The following is an 18,849-nucleotide window of genomic DNA, read 5'->3' on the forward strand; positions in this document are numbered from 1 at the left end:
AATGATGCCATATGGCTTTTCTTGTGGATGAAAATTAGGCTGAGGGATAAACTTAGTCTTTACAAAGGCACACACTATATAAAGGTCCCATGAGCCCAAGTTCACTCACTTGTAATTTTCAAAACTCAGAACTTTCAAAGTTTTATTCAGTTTTTTTTTTTTTTTTGGTTGTTGTTTGTTTGTTTTTGAAAATGGTTTTATCAGTAATAATTGGTATGTTTTAAAACAACAGTACAATCCATTAAACACAATGTACTTCTATCCTCACAGCTGTCAACCTCACACCCATTTCAGTTTGTTTTTTTCATCTGTCACATGTGCTCCTTTGTTCTATTTCCCGCACAATCTGTCACCAACCTATCTCATTTTCACAGCTGTATTTTAGTTAATGTCTGTGTAAAGTCAGTTCTGTTGGTGTCTTTATCAGGGGCCTGTTGCACAAAAGTAGGATAAGGGATTAAGCCAGGATATCTTGGTGATCCTGGCTCAATTGATCCCTAATCCGGTTGCACTAAAGCTGGATAGGGGGCAGGAGGATATGTTATGGTATAAATTACCATGGAGATTTATTCTGTGGAGCTAGCCTGCTCCAGACCAGGCTAAATTCCAGGATCTATTTAATCTCATCCCTAATGTCAGTCAGCAGTCGCCACAAATGGAAACCAATAGTTATTTCACTGCTCACTATACATTGTTATCACATATAACTAGACCCACTGTCATTATTTAAACGTTTGTGATCATTAATTTCAATCATTTTGGATAAATAATGATTTTTAGATGATGTTGCTATCATTAGATAATTTACAGTTTCCAATAGACTATAAGGCTATATATAAAATGATAGAATATTAGGGCCACAGAGGGAAAAAAAAAGACAAGTCATAATATTGTAACCAGTTGTTTTAAAGGAGGACAGTTGTTAAAATGACAGATGTGGGGCATTTCGTGAAATTGTACTTCAGTATGGTTTCATAAACAAAGACATGCTGATGTGCCAGAATATGAAGTATCACATTGTCATAACTATCAAAACTGTAAAAAGAATATGTTGCTTTTCTGCAGAAAGAACCAGCCTCATAAATTTATGACTTTATCCTTTTTCCTCAGTGGGGCCCTAGTACTCTGTCATATAAACAAATACACATTCCATATGAATATAAAAACACAATGTGTAACATTATGTTCCTTTATTGAATAAGGACAAAACAAAGCAGGTAAACTATCAGCTCCTTTCGAAACTGAAGTCACAGTGACTCTACAAGATGGAAAGCACAGAATCAAAGCATATTATACAAAATGATACATACACATTCAAAGGTCTGTATATAACACACCCTGCATGTCTGCACACTAAAATAAATGCAGGACAAATCCATACACATCAACTGAACAGACAAATGAATGGATGCAGTAGCCTCCCTGCAGCCTTGTATTACACACAGTATACCGCACAAACATCATAAGAGGCCAAATTCGTAAAAAAACCAACCCAAAAAAACCCTATTTCCTCTGCCACAGCAGGACATTTTTTACCTAAATTGAAAGCACACATACTAACTAAAATAATTCAACACATATTGGTCCCTCAGCAGCCGACCACTGTCGTCATCAGGGAAGATTGCCGGATTGTCCCAGTCCATGGCTGGTGGCACTCTGGGGGCCCTCTCCTTCCTCAGGCAGGCCACATTGTGGAGGACAGCACAAGCCACAGTAATATCACATGCCCTAACAGGGTTGACCCTTAATTTGTGAAGGCAGTGAAAGCGTGCCTTCAGGAGGCCAAAGGTCATTTCAACTCTGGCCCTGGTCCTGGCATGGGCATGGTTGTAGGCCTGCTGTGCTTCCTGGGGGTCTGTGAAAGGTGTCAGGAGAAAAGGCTGGCAGCCATACCCCCTGTCTCCCAGCAACACACCAGAGAATTCACCTGTCAACACAAAATCTCATCATTACTACCTCATAAACACAGTGATATTCTTGACACAGCCATGATGGTTATAAATAGGGGTTGTGTGGCTTACCTTGTGATAGGCACTGATAGATTTCAGAGGCCCGAAAGATTCTGGAGTCATGGACTGAGCCAGGCCATTTTGCCACAACATTGCTGATCACACAGTCAGCATTGCAGACCATCTGAAATCATAAGATGAGGAATATTACACCAATCAATGCACATCATTGGCAATGCAGAGTGTTCGTCAATGGACAATATCAAAAAGTTATGTTCACCTGAACATTAATGCTGTGAAAGGATTTCCTATTCACAAAATCGGCCTCATGGGCACCTGAGGGGGCTTTTATCCTTATGTGTGTGCAGTCCACTGCACCAATGACATTGGGGAAACCTGTCACACAAAGTAATGAGTATCCTACTATGTGTTAACAGTTGTCCTGTAATTTGTAGATCCTCTTACCTGCAATCCTATAGAACTCCTCTTTCATGTCACAGAGTCTTCTGTGGCCAGGGAAGGAGATGAAGACATCTGCTAATGCTTTGATAGCCAGACACACACTCCTTATTGTGCGGCAAATTGTGGCCTTGTTCAGCTGTTCTGCATCCCCCACTGAGTACAGGAAGGCTCCACTAGCAAAAAAGCGCAAGGCCACACAAACCATTTGCTCCACACTCAGTGCATGGCTCCGTGCAGTGCGGTGCTTAATCCTGGGACCCAGTAGTCTGCATAGATACCTGATGCCATCTGCAGAAAACCTGTATCTTTCATATAGATGGTCATCAGGGAAGGCCAGTGGGTCCAACCGGTCCCTGAAGACCCTTTCTCGCCTGAAGGCTCTCCTCAGCACAAGTGCTTCTTCATCCACCACATCTCGCAAGAATGGGCATGCCATTGTCAGAGCAGAAAGGAACACACAATTTTGGGCCTTCATATAGGCTAGTGGCCACACCTGGTGCTGGGGGGGTGGGCAAAAGAGGCCGGTGCCTTATAACGATGACTTGGTTGTACTGATTGCTGTGAAAATAAAAAATACCTTAGAAAGATGCCACCGTCCTGTGTGCTCACAATAAGAGCTCATATGTCATGGCTCACTTGACTTTACGAGAATATACCTAATTTTTATTTTGAGCTGTGTCATCTTCTTGGAGCTGGGGGAGGAAAGAAAAATAATGATTAATACATTTGTGTTACAGTTAGCATACAGTGTACATTGAAGGCATATCTCACCTCCCTCTCAAGTTTTTTTATTTCAAGGTCCAGTTTCCTAATTGTCCTCTTTTTTATTTCGGACTCCAGTGCAAGATTTTCTATCTTTTTCTTCTTGTACTGAATGTCTATGTCTGCCAGTTCTATTTGGCGCCGGAGGTGGTTGCCATACAACTTTCTGATAGCTTGTGAGCTCTGTGAACACAATACAATTAGCGCAGCTGGAATTTGGCAGGATGTGGTGTCCTTTTATTAATACGCACTATGTTGCCAGGCTGGTTTTCCCACTGTATAGCATCTGGGTCCTGTAAAAGAAATTAGATTTTTTGATTTTGATGAGGACTCCTCACCATTGTAGAGTAAATAGTACTTTCACAGTCTTAACATGATACCTCATGCCTTCTGGAATCCACAGAGATGGTCTCCTCCTCATCATCGTCTCCATCATGTGCTGTTGCTGCTGCACTGGGGCTTTCACCCTATCACATTTAATCGGATTCATATTGAAGCTAGTAGACAAGACATGCCAGGCCTACAGTATGCCTTTGATGGAGTACTCACTGGATCAGCATCGTCTGGTGCTTGTGCTGGTGGCTCTAACAGGAACACAGTGCTGCCAGACACTGCAAGGCAATAGGTAAACCAAAGTCAGACAGTCCAAATTGATTCAATATGAATGTGGTTGTATTCCATGTAGAGATGGAAGGACATACCTTGAATGAAGCGGGTGGCATCTTGGGAGGAACCTATGCTCGTCTCTTTCCCCCCAGGGATCCCCTCTAAGACGGGCCTGCCTTTATTTAGCTCCAAGGCCATGTCCTCTGCTGGGGTAAGGTCAGCCTTTGGTGACCCACCACCCGTGCCTTGTCTGTGGGTATTCTTTTTCACTGCTAAAACAGTACAGACAATGTGTGAGCAGGCACCTTCTGGGTACAATATATGCTTGTGCTTTGTTAAATATTAGTCAGGGACCATACCATTCTGCAGAATGTTCTTGTATTTGATTTTGACCTGCTGCCATGTCCGTTTTGGCCCGTTCATGTTTAATCTACATCACACGCACACACACACACACACACACACACACACACACACACATTCTTTATCACAAGAACATTTAATGGAGTCACACTGACAAAAATGACTTGGTATTTTTGTATTGTTTTCAGTAAAAATATAAAAAAAAAAAAAAAACACTAAAGATGTATTTTCTTGATTTTCTAAATGACCTAGCAAAATAAGTATAGGTTTAGACCAAAAATATAAACTTCAAGTAAATGTGTGCTTAAAACAAGCAAAAAATTTAAATATCTGTCAATATAATAAGAAAAATTCTCTTGAAATAAGTTTACTTTTTCCATAAACACTTACTTTTAGAAAAGTTCTCTTGTTTCACTGGCAGAGTTTTTTGCTTATTTTCCTAGGTTATTTTGCTCTAGAAAATATTTAAGATTTTTTTTAGATATTTTTTTTTGACTGAAAACAAGACAAAAATACTAAGTAAGAAAGACATTTTTGCAGTGCAGTGAGCAACCAACCTTGGGTCCTTTGAAAGGCGCTATATAAATTAAAGTGATTATTATTATAGCTCATCTATGTATTCAAGAAAATTTTATTTATATAGCACTTTTCACAATTGTTTCATTCTGTCAAAGCTGCTTTACATTAATAAAAGCAGGGGAAACACAAAAAAAACCGGTGGACAACATAATAAGCAGAGTACAACGGCTAAGATTAAACCGTACTGAGCGTAGTAACGTAAAATAATAATGTAAGGCTTTAATAATAATATATCATAGCTTTATACAGTGTGATGGAGTTACGTTACACAATTTCACTCATATATGCAGTGCATTTCAATAAAAAATTTAACCGTTTCATAATTACAGTACAACTGCGTTTTTGGAGATGTGAATTAAATATTTGATTTGTAATTGTGATGTTTCAGCGGAGCGGTGAGTGTGTAATTGTGCACTACTTACGCATTCAGGCGGTCTGCAATACTTTGCCACGCTTTTTCTCTTTGCTTTATCACTGTGGCGGTGTTGCCTTTCTTCTTAATTATATCTTTTACCTCCTCGTATGCCTCCATGAGGATTTGTGCTTCCGACGGGGAAAAGTACGCGGCTCTAGTTGCCATGGTAAATCAGTTAATCTGTGATCTGTGGCGGGGTCTATTTGAGTGAGCCGTGAGCGCGCACCTATCCAGGATTGGTTTCACCTGGCTTAATGAATCCGTGTCTGCTCATCCTGGCTTGGTCTTTGTGCAACCAATTAAGCCTGGACGCACATGTTTTGGCTTTATTGAGCTCAGCTGAGTCATTTATCCCGGATGTCTTAATTCTACTTTTGTGCAACAGGCCCAGGTCTTGTATACTTGTGTTGTGTTCCTGCCTGGGGGTTAGCCAGATTTGATTGATGATAATTTGGCATGATGTAATGGCGAAATGAAGCTTTGTGAAGCAAGGCTTTCCCTCAAGTGTATCGTAAAAAGGTTCATTACTCGAAGCTTTTCAACACAGTGCACACACCTAACGACCCAGCTATTTTCAGATTGTTTCAAGTAATAAATCACTTTGTGCTATGAAAAGCGTATGAAAACAATGCAAATTATTATTATTCATGAAAAAAAGTCTTTCACGTGTCATTTTACTTACACAATTTCAATAAATGAGTCTGAATACATTTTTTGGGGGGGAAAAAGGCAAGCTTTGGCATATAGGCTATTATCAAAATAGATGATTGTCATAGAATGAAGTATGAACTGGGAATAAATACAAACTGAACACGTAAATATTTATTCGTATTATGACATATTCTTTTGCTAAAAAGCAAATGACACTTCACATCTGCGCAAGGGTTCACGTTCGGCTTGTTCGAGATGCATCGGCGCTGCGCAAACCGATCGGCGTATGACATCAAAGTACCGCGAGAGTGATTGGAGAGCATTCAACTCCTATGCTTTTGAATCGCTCTCGCGGTACTCTGATGTCATAAGCCGATCGGTCTGCGCAGCGCCGATGCATCTCGAACAAGCCTGTTATATGAATCAGAATACGAAGCAGTCACGTGGTTGTGTGCGAAAACGAAGCTTCGGACGTCACCGATCACGTGGTTATGGCAAAACGTTTTTTCGTTTTTTTGATACAAGCTTCGAAGCCTCGGTGTCAAACGTCACATCACTATGATCTTGGATTATTCAGTTTTTCAACGCTCATCCTGGACCTGCTGCCATAGCAACATGTCCGTAAGCTTAAACCTGCTCATGAGCAGTCTTATTTAATGTAAACAGGATTAGATTGCATCTTTTTAAATGGAAATGATACTTAAAATCTGTCCCAGCCACTTTCAAGAGTACTCTTATCCAGGGACAATAATTTAAAATGATGATAATTTACTAATTAATTTGAAAATAATTTTATAATGTTGTGTAGTCTCTAATATAAACACAGCCAGTTTTACTCATTGAAAGAATTATGTGTGATGGAATAATTACTTTACAATTGTATTGGAGTCTCACACACATGCTTATCTTAGCCGTGCATTATTTGAATGGTGACAGCCATTATGGGAGTGGCTTGATGCTGCGCAGGAAATGCAGATAATAGGCTTGTTTGAGATGCGCCTAGCCTCGCCTGAAGTTCAGCCGAGAGTAGGCGGCTGCAGTGAGGGGAGGAGTGAAAAAAGTGCAGGCAAGACGGACAATTCTCCGTTCTCGTAGTGCATCAGACACCTGCGAGATCAAAGGCGGATATCGCGGGATTCACACTTGTGCACTGTGTTGCTGATAAACTGGATGTAATTTACGTTCTGTTGCTTTTATATGAAAATAAACATAATGAAGAAGACACTCAAAGTACTTGTTATATATTTCCATTCGAAGGATGTGTGTATCAATCATTTTTATTTTAATTACAAATATGTTTTTATATATTTTTATAAATATGATAACAATCACATAACCCATAGAGAGATCACACTGTCAGAGACATTTGGAATATTCACACATAATTTATACGCAAAAAATCATGGTATTAGTGTTTTAAAATCAAACATTTTAAAAGAGATCAATACATCACGGTTGTTTAAACCAATAAGCTTTAAGCTGTGTCGTCAGCAAGTCGTTTCCCATCATGCTTTTGGTCAGCGCAGTCGTTGGAGAGCAACTGCGCTCGACTGCAGAATCCGACACGTCCGCCTCGCCCTCGCGAGAGGTTTTTGACACACGTCGGCATGACATCAGAGCAAGGCGGTATGGCAAGCCAAAAGGGTCACAATTGCGCTATATACTAATCGCGTTTACAACCAAACGTCGTCAAATACGGCGTTTTAAACAGTATTTGCGCCGCAAAATACGCCGTTGTGATTACAAACGCCGTAAAAAACGCGCGAAAATCCGTCAATGACGCCGTATTTAACGGCGTTTAACAAAGCGCCGCATTTTACGGCGTCCATTTTGCCATATGACGCCGTAAAAAACGCCGTTTTGGTTGCACAGAACGCGCGTCTTTTACGGCGTTGCTGGTGTATTATGGTGAGCCACGCCCGATTTCAGTAACCAATAAGTTTAAACTGTTCTCATCCAATCAATGGTAAACTGAGTCAGGCCAGACCAATGCAGCACAGATCATTTGTGGTAATCCAATTCGCCAAGTTATTCACCATTAAACAAGGAAAAAATCCAGTTTGCTTTAAGATTGACATAAGAAACTTAATTTGGCACTGCAAGAGGATATACAATTATTGCATTTGCCATCTAACAGATGCTGCGGAATCCATATGTGCTTCAGTCAACTTTACTAAGGTATGGGATTGCTTTCAAACTTTCTTAGTCTTTCATTTTCAAATTGATGCTCTTATGCAGGCATTATGAAAAATACTACAGTATTTACTATAGTAAATTGTAGTATCTGCATAGTATTTACAACACGCGTTAATTACGGTGGCGCATTGCTGCCACATACATATTATTTTTTCCACTCAATTATGTCGTTCAAACGACATCTTTTCTCGTTCAAACGACATATTTCGTTCAAACGACATCTTTTCTCGTTCAAACGACATCTTTTCTCGTTCAAACGACATATTATTTCGTTCAAACGACATCTTTTCTCGTTCAAACAACAGATTTATGTTGTTCAAACGACATCTTTTGTCGTTAAAACCACATATTTTGTAGGCTACGTGACGTGTACGAGAAATACCTTTATCTGATCTATAATAGAGAATTTATATAGCCTAGATCAGTGCCTTTATCACACTTCCGCACTCGAAAAGCAGAAGAAAATATAGTGTAAAATACCTTTCGATGCCTGGATCGATGGCAGTGCAAAGTAATGAACACAATATTATTGTTTTATTGGCATATGCAGTTTCTAATAGCCTAATAAAGCACAATTTTATCATTTAGCATTCCTTATTTTCTGGAAAATATATTGGCCTCGAGTCTGAGACTCCCGGTCAGAGATTGTGTCTCAGACGACATTAAATATTTTGTGAATATTTGTAAATATTCGTGGCGGAAAAATGACTGTACTGCAGTTCTGTGGATGTTTTGCCTAGGCAAGGTTATTAGCCTTTCGTTAACTAAAATAAATAAATAAACGATTAAAAATATTTATGCTGCAATATGAGAAAATGTAGCAGAATGACGGGACAGACAAATCTGTAGAATAAAGTTATCTTAGTTTTGTTTTTGCACAAGTATTCTCGTTGCTTCATAGCATTCAGGTTGAACTATTGAAGTCATGTTGACTATTTTAACTGTGTTTAACAACCTTTCTGGACGTCAAAATGTGCAAAGACGTTGCTGCCTATGTGTGGATCAGATATCCTTGGATTTCATCAAAAATATCTTAATTTGTGTGCTGAAGATGAATGAAGGTCTTATGGGTGTGGAACGACATGAGGGTGAGTAGTAACCCTTTAAAATGTTACCAAAAGAAAGATTACCTTAAAAGAGAAATGGCCTAAATGTTGCTGTAGCATCACTGAATGTGTGTATAGTTGCTCCGTAGTCCCTCTAGCATCTCTGGATCAATGACATACAGTATTAGTAAATTATGACCATTTTTGATATGTAATGTGTTGTGTAAATCTGCGTATCTATTTATACTTGCCAAAACATCCAGCTCTTGGCAAGGTGTCAAGACCTTTCTTTGTCCGTGATGGCTCGGGTGCTGAAAATAGTATGCAGAATCATATTGTTAATAAAACTACTGTCTGCTGTTATAGACAAATGACGACAACATTATAATTCACAGTAAAAAAAATAAATAAGATAAAAATCTTTTTAGATATATTCTTACTTGTTCTTGGTGAGGAGAGCAGGGCCTGTTGTATGGTGTTGACATTGCCTAAAAAATAAAAAAGAAAGAGAGAGATTTGTATCTAACAACACTTTCACACAGTACTTACCTTATCTAATGCATCCATGCATCAGGAATTACAGCTGCACTGATCTGAGGTGAATCTCACTAATGAAAACATTCTGAAAGTGTTACTTACTTTTTTATTGTTACTTAATCTTTATTATTAAATTTAATAGATTTATTAATAGACCCATTCGATTGTTTACGAGAAAATACTTAAAATAGTGTATGCTTACCTTCATTGCTAGTTTTTATAGGAACACCCACCTGGAGGGTGTTGTATTGTATCAAGAAAATGCAATCACCCTGCCTCCTTGTTAAGGTTTTGGATGTCTGTTGCTACACATTTGGCCAATGTATTAAATATTAGGCATTGCTTATAATATTATTGTTATTTATATTTGTTTGTTTCTAAGAAATGTATTGTACTGTATGGCCAGAGATGTACAGTTATTACTATGTGTGTGTGCCTGTTTATGAGGAGCAGAGCTGGACTGCAGCACACAGAAGTGTGTGTGGTTCTATGTGAGTGTGCTCAAGGACATGGAGAACTGTGGTTCTACTCCTAGAACCTTATAAGGACATCAGCCATCTTGGCTGAGTTTACTGGAGTCCAAGGACACAAAAGCCAGACAGCTTGCACCTGCGAGGCCTTGAGAAGTGTCTGGAAACTTTGGGAAAGTTACAACGTACGTCAATCAAGAAGATAACGTAACGTCTGTGATAAACAACACGAGTATAAAAGACTGATGAGCTGATTGCCTCTTGGGATACTGATACGTCAGTACCCCCGACGCCTAGAAGCCCAGAGCTGAGGACAAGAAACCCCAAGCTGAAGATGGGAAGCCCAGAGCTGACTACACCTTTGACTCAAGAGTGATTACTGTATTTTATACCTTTAATGATTAAGTTTTATTTGCCTTTACATTTTTGTTTATTATAAAAGAAAAGTAACCAATTAAAAGAAATTTAATTGATTACAAAAGCTGCCTACCTTAGCTTGATTTATAGTGTTTTAAGACTTTGAACAAGAACGTACCACAGAGGAGTCTTCTGACCAAATTGTAAGTAATTTAAAATGCTTATAATTTAGGCCAGACTCGACTTACTTTACCTAACCTGAGAATAATAAATAATAAGGTTAAAAGGTGTTAAGATCAAAATACACACCGCAAAACAAGGGTAAAACAAGGCCAAATTCAATATACAACTTATTTGTGATGAATACTATATATACAGGCGGGCAAGCAGATGAACACACAGAACACACATTTGTCATTAGGCATTGCATTTATGTTCTGGGCTCATCTGCTCGCCTGTATATATGCAACATCAATAAGGTGTATAAATAATTTGATATTTTAATTCTTCTATTTTATTACTTTAAAGTATTTATAGTGAATACTCTACAGTTTAGTGATTGAAATACTGCTGCAGGTGCTGTATATGGATTACAAGTGCCCAAAACATGCATTTTACTTTCATATTTTGTTTACCTTTTTTGAGACACACGTAGTATTTGTTGTTTGAAACAGATGGAAAATTGACAGGCCTGTCCTGCAGTTCTGTGGATGTTTTGCCCTCCAGGTCTCTGCTCCAGTCACCTGACTGAAAGCTATGAGTAAGAGCCTGTTGAGTAAAAAAATAAAAGAAAATCAATATAAGAATAATTGTTTTATTTCAACCCTAGCAAAGATTTACATTCATAACATACACTGCCATTCAGAAGTTTGGGTCTGTAAGATTTTTATTTAATGTTTTTGAAATAATTTACTTACTTTTCAAGGGTAGGCTACATTCATTGTATTTTATCAAAAATAAAATATATACAGTAATATTTAAATTATTTTAATTTAAAATCTAGTATTACAATTTGTAATTTATTTCTGTGATCAAAGCTGAATTTTCAGCATCATTAACTTACTCCAGTCTTCAGTGTCACATGATCCTTCAGAAATCATTCTAATATGATGATCTGATGCTCAAGAAACATTTATGATTATTATCAATGTTGAAAACAGTTCTGCTGCTGCATATATACGTGGATTACATATATTAACTGTCATATTTGATCAATTTGATGTGTCCTTCATTGGAGTAGTGTATTTATTAATGTACTTCATACTTACAAGACAATGTTAGCTAGAATCGCAAACACTTTAGTTCAGTTTTTAGACAACAAATAAATGTAACATTTAGGCTGTGTTTGAATATTTGCATATCTTATTTACAGAGATAAAATAAAAGCAATACTCACGTATGCTGGCTCGATGAAGAGAGACGGTTCAACGGTCGTTTGTAATTTAAAATGCGCGCTCCAGAGGAACCGGAGCAGTGACGAGCACACGTCGTCCAGTGGTAGTCCAGACAACCTAAGCGCAACCTTGAGCAATGGAACTGAGCGGTGGTCAGATGTCAACATTGTGACAACGCTGTAACAACGTTCACAACGCAACGTAGTTATAGCAACCTTTTGGCCACGTTGTTAAAACGTTGTTAGAAGGTTGGCTACGTTGTGCCAACGTTCTGTGTTTGTTGGGCGCGCACTTGCAGTGTTACCATGGCCACTTATATGCGTTTTTGGGCTTGTTATTATTATTATTATTTTCCATATTAAGAGGTGGAGGCCTTAGTTCAGCTGGAATGGCCCCTGTGCCAGTGTGTCCTTTGAACGGAGAAAAGTCAGCTGTTAATTCGGTGCTTGCTCAACAGAGGTGGCCGGAGGAATGGCCAAGCTTCAATCAGGGAGACAGATTTGTAATGCTTCCTCCAACTTATGAACATTTACACCTTAAAGCTTCCTTTGGGCAAAATAGGAATAAAGCTAAAATATCATTAGTGTTATCCACACATAATGTATATCCAGACGTTAGTCCACGCGTACGTTATCCAGGCGTTTATCCACGCGTACGTTATCCAGACGCAAAGTAAAAAATATACTTTCTCAACTACGTCGCCGCCATCGCCGCCGCGCACTTTGAGCGCAGCTCCAACACGTGACCGTGACGTCTAACGTCTCATATCTTACGTCTGACGCCTGAATACTATGGGATTTTGGCCAGACGGCTGGCGTGCGTATACACGTTAGTTCTCCTCTCAGTTTGCTTGGCAATCATCACATTTTGTTGAAATCACCCCCCATAGGCGGACCACCCTCGGACACATTTCTAACCGGCATGCATCTCGCTGTGATCACCGGTGATCGGTTCTGCGCAGAATTTGCTCATCTCAAACAAGCCTAATGTGATCTTGACTTTTAAATTGCTCTTTTTTTTTATTAAAAACTTTAATTAATGCTCTCACATAACAAATCTGCTGTAAAGATAAAATTAAATGAATTGAGAATTACAACACTGAAATAAAAAATCATGTAGAAAAAAAAAGTGCACATTTCATTTATCTATTATAACATTTATGTCATAATGTTGTTTGCTTGGCTGTTTAATTATAAAGGTCTTGTGGTTAGCCAGAGATCAGTTATCATGATTGGAAGATCTAGCATCTGTCAAATCATCTCAGATGTATTTAGCGAGGTATGAAGTACGGACCCCTGAATTCTGTATTCTCCCGTTGGATTATCAAGTAAAGACTTATTTGTGTAATAACTTCTTTGTCATGTGTTATATATACAACCAGCATGTTACAATACCTTTGTTTTCAAATTAAATATGGTGCTAAGGTCTATAAACACACGAACAATAAAAAACATTGATCATTGAATTTAATTCATACCAGGTCCCAGAATACATTTTTTACAGATCTCAGGTTAGCATATATATATATATATATATATATATATATATATATATATATATATAATATATAAAAATTATTTTTTTTTAATCTAGATTAAAATGGTTCATTTGAATTCTACCAAAGACATTCAGAATATGTGAGATACCCTAATTGTCCCTGCATCCCAATGTCCATACTATCCATCCTAAATAGTATGTGAGGTTAAAATAAGTGTGTCCCAAAGTATGTTGAAAAGAGTATGCCAAAAGTCCCCGGATGGTCTACTGTTTCTGATAGATTTTCGAAGTGTGGATCCGTGCACACTATAGAAGGCTAATATTGCCCACAACCCATTGTGCGTTGTACGAGGATTTAGTTCAGAACTACAAACATGAGTAAAAAGTGTTAAAAACTACAAAACATGGCGAATATGCACGGTCGACGCTGAGAGGTTGTTTAAGTGACTAATAATAAGTTCAAACTGATAGAAAATATTTATTTAATGTTATATGTGTTATTTTTCATCTGCAAATACCAATGTGGACTTTTAAAAGTTAATGGCCAATCAGTTCTTTATAAATGCATCATTATGCATTAATATGAGGAGTTCTCCACATGAAAGACTCACGACTGCAGATCAACGTGCTGCATTTCTCTCCGATACGGTAGGAAATTAGCTAAATGAAATGTGGAGGATGTAAGATGATTGACAGGGCAGTTTACGGTGACTGGATGCGACAGAGAGCAAAGACGCAATTGTATGACGTGATAGTATGTACCAAAGCTTGTCTACTCTTTTGCTACACACTCAAAAGTAAGTACTTTTTGTTCACAGAAATAGTACATACTTTTAGGGCATAGTACAAGTAGGCGAATTGGGACGCAGCAAATGACTAAAAGTAATCCGCCATTTTGTCCGACAAAACAGATAGGAGTTAGAAGATTAACCTCGGTGGAGTTAAACTTTTGAATATTATATTTTGTATATTGACATATTTCCGCGTTTGAAACAACATTGATTCTCATGTTCATTCATGTTTATTTGATGCTATAAATGGACTCGTTGTAAAAGATGATCGGTTTACGAGTCTCTTGAGCTGAGGCGCTACAGCATCTGTCACGACCATGGTAACGGCACATTAAAGAGCAACAAAATGGTTTTTATTGTTTGAATTTCTTAAACTACACAGTTTTAAAGCTGGGACTTTGTTAAATATCATAAGTAACCTGCTCTGTCTTGTCTGTCGACGTCTTGTCAGTGTCCTCTCTTTGCTCCGCGATGCATTTATCACTGTGTGACGTGACAGCGCCACGGCTTGTCGACCAAAGCAACAGTAACTAAGGGGGGCGGGTCTTTGCGAAGGGTCAGTTCGGCTAGGTATACATCCGCGCTAAAATATCAAGGTGAAAGTCATCATAGCTTGCGTAGAATAGACCCAGCTCCCAACCCAACTTTGAGAATAGATTAACGGCAATATTTTTTTTATCGCCCGATAAGAGTCTCACGTTAACACAGCACGTTAACGCCGATAACGGCCCACCACTAATATATATATATATATATTCACATTTATATTCATTTACTCCACAATTCACTGTATATGGGTGGACAGAGTGCATATACTGAGTGCATATATGTAGGCCTACATAGATGGATTGTGGATTAAATAAAATTAACGAATGTTAGATTTGTGTCACATATCCCTGTCATTCCCGGACTACATTTCCCACAATCCTCCCTGGCAATCATCTGCACTCCCTCCACCAATCACCAATTGCTACATACTGCTGCAGCACATTATCTGGACTACTTAAGCCACACAGTGTACAATTCTGAGCATTATTTATCCTGTCTGTCTGCCTGTTTCTGATCCTGTCTGTTCCCCGTGTTATGATTCCTGCTGCCTGCCCTTTGGACCTTTTGGATTGTTTATTGTTTCCTGGATTTGTGAATGCTTTCTGCCTGCCCTGATTCATTGCCTGTTTCTCGACTACGATTCTGCCTGCTCTCTGCCATACATGTTTGCCACTGTTTGACCATTGCCTGTCTTACTACGAACTCTGTTTAATAAAAGCCTGCAGATTGATCTTACTTTGAGTCCCGCCTTTTACAGAAGACCTCGCCAACACAAGGATCCAGCGGCTTTTCAGGAGAACATTGGCCCGGTATGGACATTGCATATTTACTATTATGTCTCAAGCAGGGCACACGATCGATCGAGGATTACATCACTGAATACCTGGACATTGCATATTATTCAGATCTGCCTGACTGTGCACTCATTGACTTTTTCTGTGAGGGTGTTAACCAACCACTCAAAGAAAAATTAGTTAGAAATGGACCCCGTTCCTCCCTCAGTCATTTCTTGGATCATGCTTTATTGTCTGTTGGTTCTCCATTTACTGTGGGTCTCACAGAGAAATGCGACACCACGGTGAATCATGTAATGGCTGCCGCTAAGGAGAACACTCACAAAATGGCGGCCACAACAACAACACAAAGTCAAGTCACAGTTGATCTTTATGAGCAAAGTCAAGTCACAGTTTATCTTTATGAGCAAAGTCTGTTCACAGTTGATCTTCATGAGCCAAGTCAAGCCACTGTGGACCTTCCAGAGCCCCCTCAAGCCCGTGAGACCGCTCCAGCCCTGCATGCTCTTTCTGTCAGTCCTGTCATGGCCAAAAGGGCTGTCTTCACATTCTATGCTTTGACTGTCCTGCGTGCCTGGAGGATGCATTTAAGCTCTTTTGTCCATGGACCAGTCTGCCAGCCTGAACCCGCTGTCGTCCCAGAGCAGCCCGCTGATCGCCCAGAGTCACGTCACGTCACGTCTCTGCTGATCACCCAGAGTCAAGTCATGTCTCAGCTGATCGCCCAGAGTCAAGCCATGTCTCAGCTGATTGCCCAGAGTCACGTCAAGTCCCCGCTGATCGCCCAGAGTGACGTCTCGAGACCCGTCCGAGAGCGGAGGGGAGTGTTGTCCAGTGTGAACAATCCTCCACTGATTTCGGCACGTGCAGCTGGCATTCTGAAACCTCTGCCGGCTTCGCCCTCAAGCTCACTGGCCGCTTCGCCATCAAGTCCAAGTCCGCCGGTTGCTACACACTCAAGTCCAAGTCCGCCGGTTGCTACGCACTCAAGTCCAAGCCCGCCAGTGTCTACGGACAAGATGGCTCCAGTCCGCTCCAGCCTTCGCCGAGCCCGCTCCAGTCTTCACCGAGCCCGCTCCAGTCTTCGCCGAGTCCGCTCCAGACTCTGCACCTGAGCCCGCTCCAGTCTTCGCCAAGGCCGCTCCAGTCTTCGCCGAGTCAGCTCCAGACTCCGCGCCCGAGCCCGAGTCAGCTCCAGACTCCGCGCCCGAGCTCCTTGCCCTGCACAATTATGCAAAAAATCTTGGTGTCTATTTTAAACCTCTTTTCCAATTTGACAAGCACATAAATGCAGTTGTAAAAAGTAGCTTTTTTCAACTTATATCCATAGCAAAAGTGAAAGTTTCTTTCTAGGAAAGACCTTGAAATTGTGATTCATGCACTAATTTCCTCTCGATTGGACTATTGCAACTCTCTTTATGTTGGACTACCTCAGTCTACACTGTCTCAGTTACAGATGGTTAAAAACTCGGCAGCCAGATCGCTGACAGGAACTAGAAAGAGGGACCATTTCTCCCCTGTCCTTGCCTCATTGCATTGGCTACCCATAAAATTTAGAGTCGACTTTAAGATTCTTCTTTTTGCATACAGCATTGCACAACTTGCCCCGGATTATATTTCTAAACTTATTAAACCATACAGAGCTGTAAGGTCATTAAGATCCTGTGATCAGTTACTTTTATCTGTCCCTCGCTCTCGATGCAAATCAAAAGGGTATTGTGCTTTCTCTGTAGCCGCCCCAAAGCTCTGGAACAATCTACATTTGGGTATCAGGGCCTCTCCTTCTCTGGATGTTTTTAAAACCAGTTTAAAGACTTATTTTTACTCTTTAGCTTTCGAGTGATGCTGTATTTATATATTTATTATTTTTTTATATGTTGGTGTTCCATTTTATGTATATACAGTTTGTTTGATTGATTTTGATACTTGACTTTTAACTCCCTTGACTTTTGTCTCTTTTATCTCCCCCCCAAATTAAACTTTTGATTTACTGTAAAGCACTTTGGATCAACTATAGTTGTGTTAAATTTGTGCTATATAAATAAAATTTGACTTGACTTACCTTGAGTCCCGCCTCGTTACAATTTGGTTTTACCTGTGCAAGTGCATGTGCAAAACCACAAACACCTTGATGAAAAGCATAGCATGAAATAAACCACACTGCAAAATAACCCTTTTGATCTTTTTTTTTTCTTTCTTCTTTTTGGAACCTTACTAATTTATCAAGTAAGTAAAAATAATTAAAAAAAATAATAGGCCTATTAAAGTCATATAATACTTTTAAAGCAATTTTAAAGGTGCCCCAGAATCAACAATTGAATTTACCTCAGCATAGTTGAATAACAAGAGTTCAGTACATGGAAAAGACATACACTGAGTTTCAAACTCCGTTGCTTCCTCCTTATGTAAATCTCATTTGCTTAAAAGACTTCTGGAAAACAAGCGAATCTCAACATAACACCGACTGTGTCAACAGACATGTCAGGTTCCACCTCCCTGCAATACCCACGCACACAATCACCAGAGTTCTAATCACCGCCACCTGCATGTCATCAGCACAGCAATCACCACAGCCTCAAATAACACACACTCACACACAGTCTTTGTCCGGTCTCGTTCGTACTACAGAGTCATGTGTACTTACCCCAAGGACTCCAATCTGCTACTTACCTGCTTCCAACGTCTCCTGTGTCTCCAGTCTTCCTCGTGTGCTTCTCCAACTGTGTGTGAGTGTTCCCAGTCTCCAGTCATCTGTGTGTTCATCCAGATTTCTCCTACGATCAACGAAAGGACAGTATCATTCTTCTATCAACACTTCAAGTTCAGTAATACTCACCCATTCTCTGCTGATATCAATAAAGAAACCTAACTTACTTTTACATCTGCCTCCGAGCCGTCTGTATTGTAACAGACTGTTACGTAACAGTCGGGATCATTAATATGTACAACCCCAATATTTGCATATACGCCAGCCCATGTTCGACGCATTAGACAAGGAAAGGCAGTATTAACGTCTGGATCTGTGCACAGACAAGGTAAGCAAACAAGAACAACAGCGAAAAATGGCAGATAATAACTGACATAATCCATGATAACATGATATTTTTAGTGATATTTGTAAATTGTCTTTCTAAATGTTTCGTTAACATGTTGTTAAAGTACTGTTAAATGTGGTTAAAGTTAGCATCGTTTCTCACTGTATTTACAGAGACAAGATCAGTCGTTATTTATTTTTAAACACTTGCAGTCTGTATAATGCATAAACACATCTTCATTCTTTATAAATCTCTCCAACAGTGTGTAATGTTTTTTTGTTTTTTTTCACCGTATTACAGCCGCGAGCTATTGTGGCAGTGAGCACGAGATTTAAAGGGGCCACGCACTCTGAATCAGTGCATAGTTAAAGATGCCCCAAAATAGGCAGTTAATTA

At 39.5% G+C, this 18,849-nt stretch overlaps 2 protein-coding genes across 5 annotated transcripts; both read right to left on the reverse strand.

Annotated features, from left to right (window-relative positions):
- Positions 1-1,154: 1,154 nt before the first annotated feature.
- On the reverse strand, positions 1,155-2,886 carry LOC125246568 (putative nuclease HARBI1). Its single transcript, XM_048157527.1, has 4 exons — positions 2,415-2,886; positions 2,230-2,345; positions 2,022-2,133; positions 1,155-1,927 (listed from the first exon to the last, which is right to left on the reverse strand). The coding sequence occupies exons 1-4, from the start codon at positions 2,884-2,886 to the stop codon at positions 1,557-1,559; spliced, it is 1,071 nt and encodes a 356-aa protein (XP_048013484.1). The 3' UTR covers positions 1,155-1,556.
- Positions 2,449-11,214, reverse strand: LOC125246577. 4 transcript variants are annotated; one of them, XR_007179907.1, is made up of 9 exons: positions 5,144-5,517; positions 4,139-4,209; positions 3,875-4,051; positions 3,723-3,784; positions 3,554-3,640; positions 3,425-3,466; positions 3,183-3,356; positions 2,989-3,103; positions 2,449-2,584 (listed from the first exon to the last, which is right to left on the reverse strand). XR_007179907.1 is itself a non-coding variant. In XM_048157537.1 (9 exons), the coding sequence occupies exons 1-8, from the start codon at positions 5,299-5,301 to the stop codon at positions 3,068-3,070; spliced, it is 807 nt and encodes a 268-aa protein (XP_048013494.1). In that variant the 5' UTR covers positions 5,302-5,493; the 3' UTR covers positions 2,828-2,969. The 4 variants fall into 4 exon arrangements, 3 of the variants coding, with proteins under 3 accessions (XP_048013494.1, XP_048013495.1, XP_048013493.1); XM_048157537.1 differs by lacking the exon at positions 2,449-2,584 and adding an exon at positions 2,828-2,969 and having other exon boundaries at positions 3,068-3,103; positions 5,144-5,493; XM_048157538.1 differs by lacking the exons at positions 2,449-2,584; positions 5,144-5,517 and adding exons at positions 9,114-9,340; positions 9,470-9,517; positions 11,029-11,214 and having other exon boundaries at positions 3,078-3,356.
- Between the last annotated feature and the right edge of the window lie 7,635 nt (positions 11,215-18,849).

The sequence above is a fragment of the Megalobrama amblycephala genome, linkage group LG15, assembly GCF_018812025.1.
Source record: "Megalobrama amblycephala isolate DHTTF-2021 linkage group LG15, ASM1881202v1, whole genome shotgun sequence".
NCBI classification, from domain to species: Eukaryota; Metazoa; Chordata; class Actinopteri; order Cypriniformes; family Xenocyprididae; genus Megalobrama; species Megalobrama amblycephala.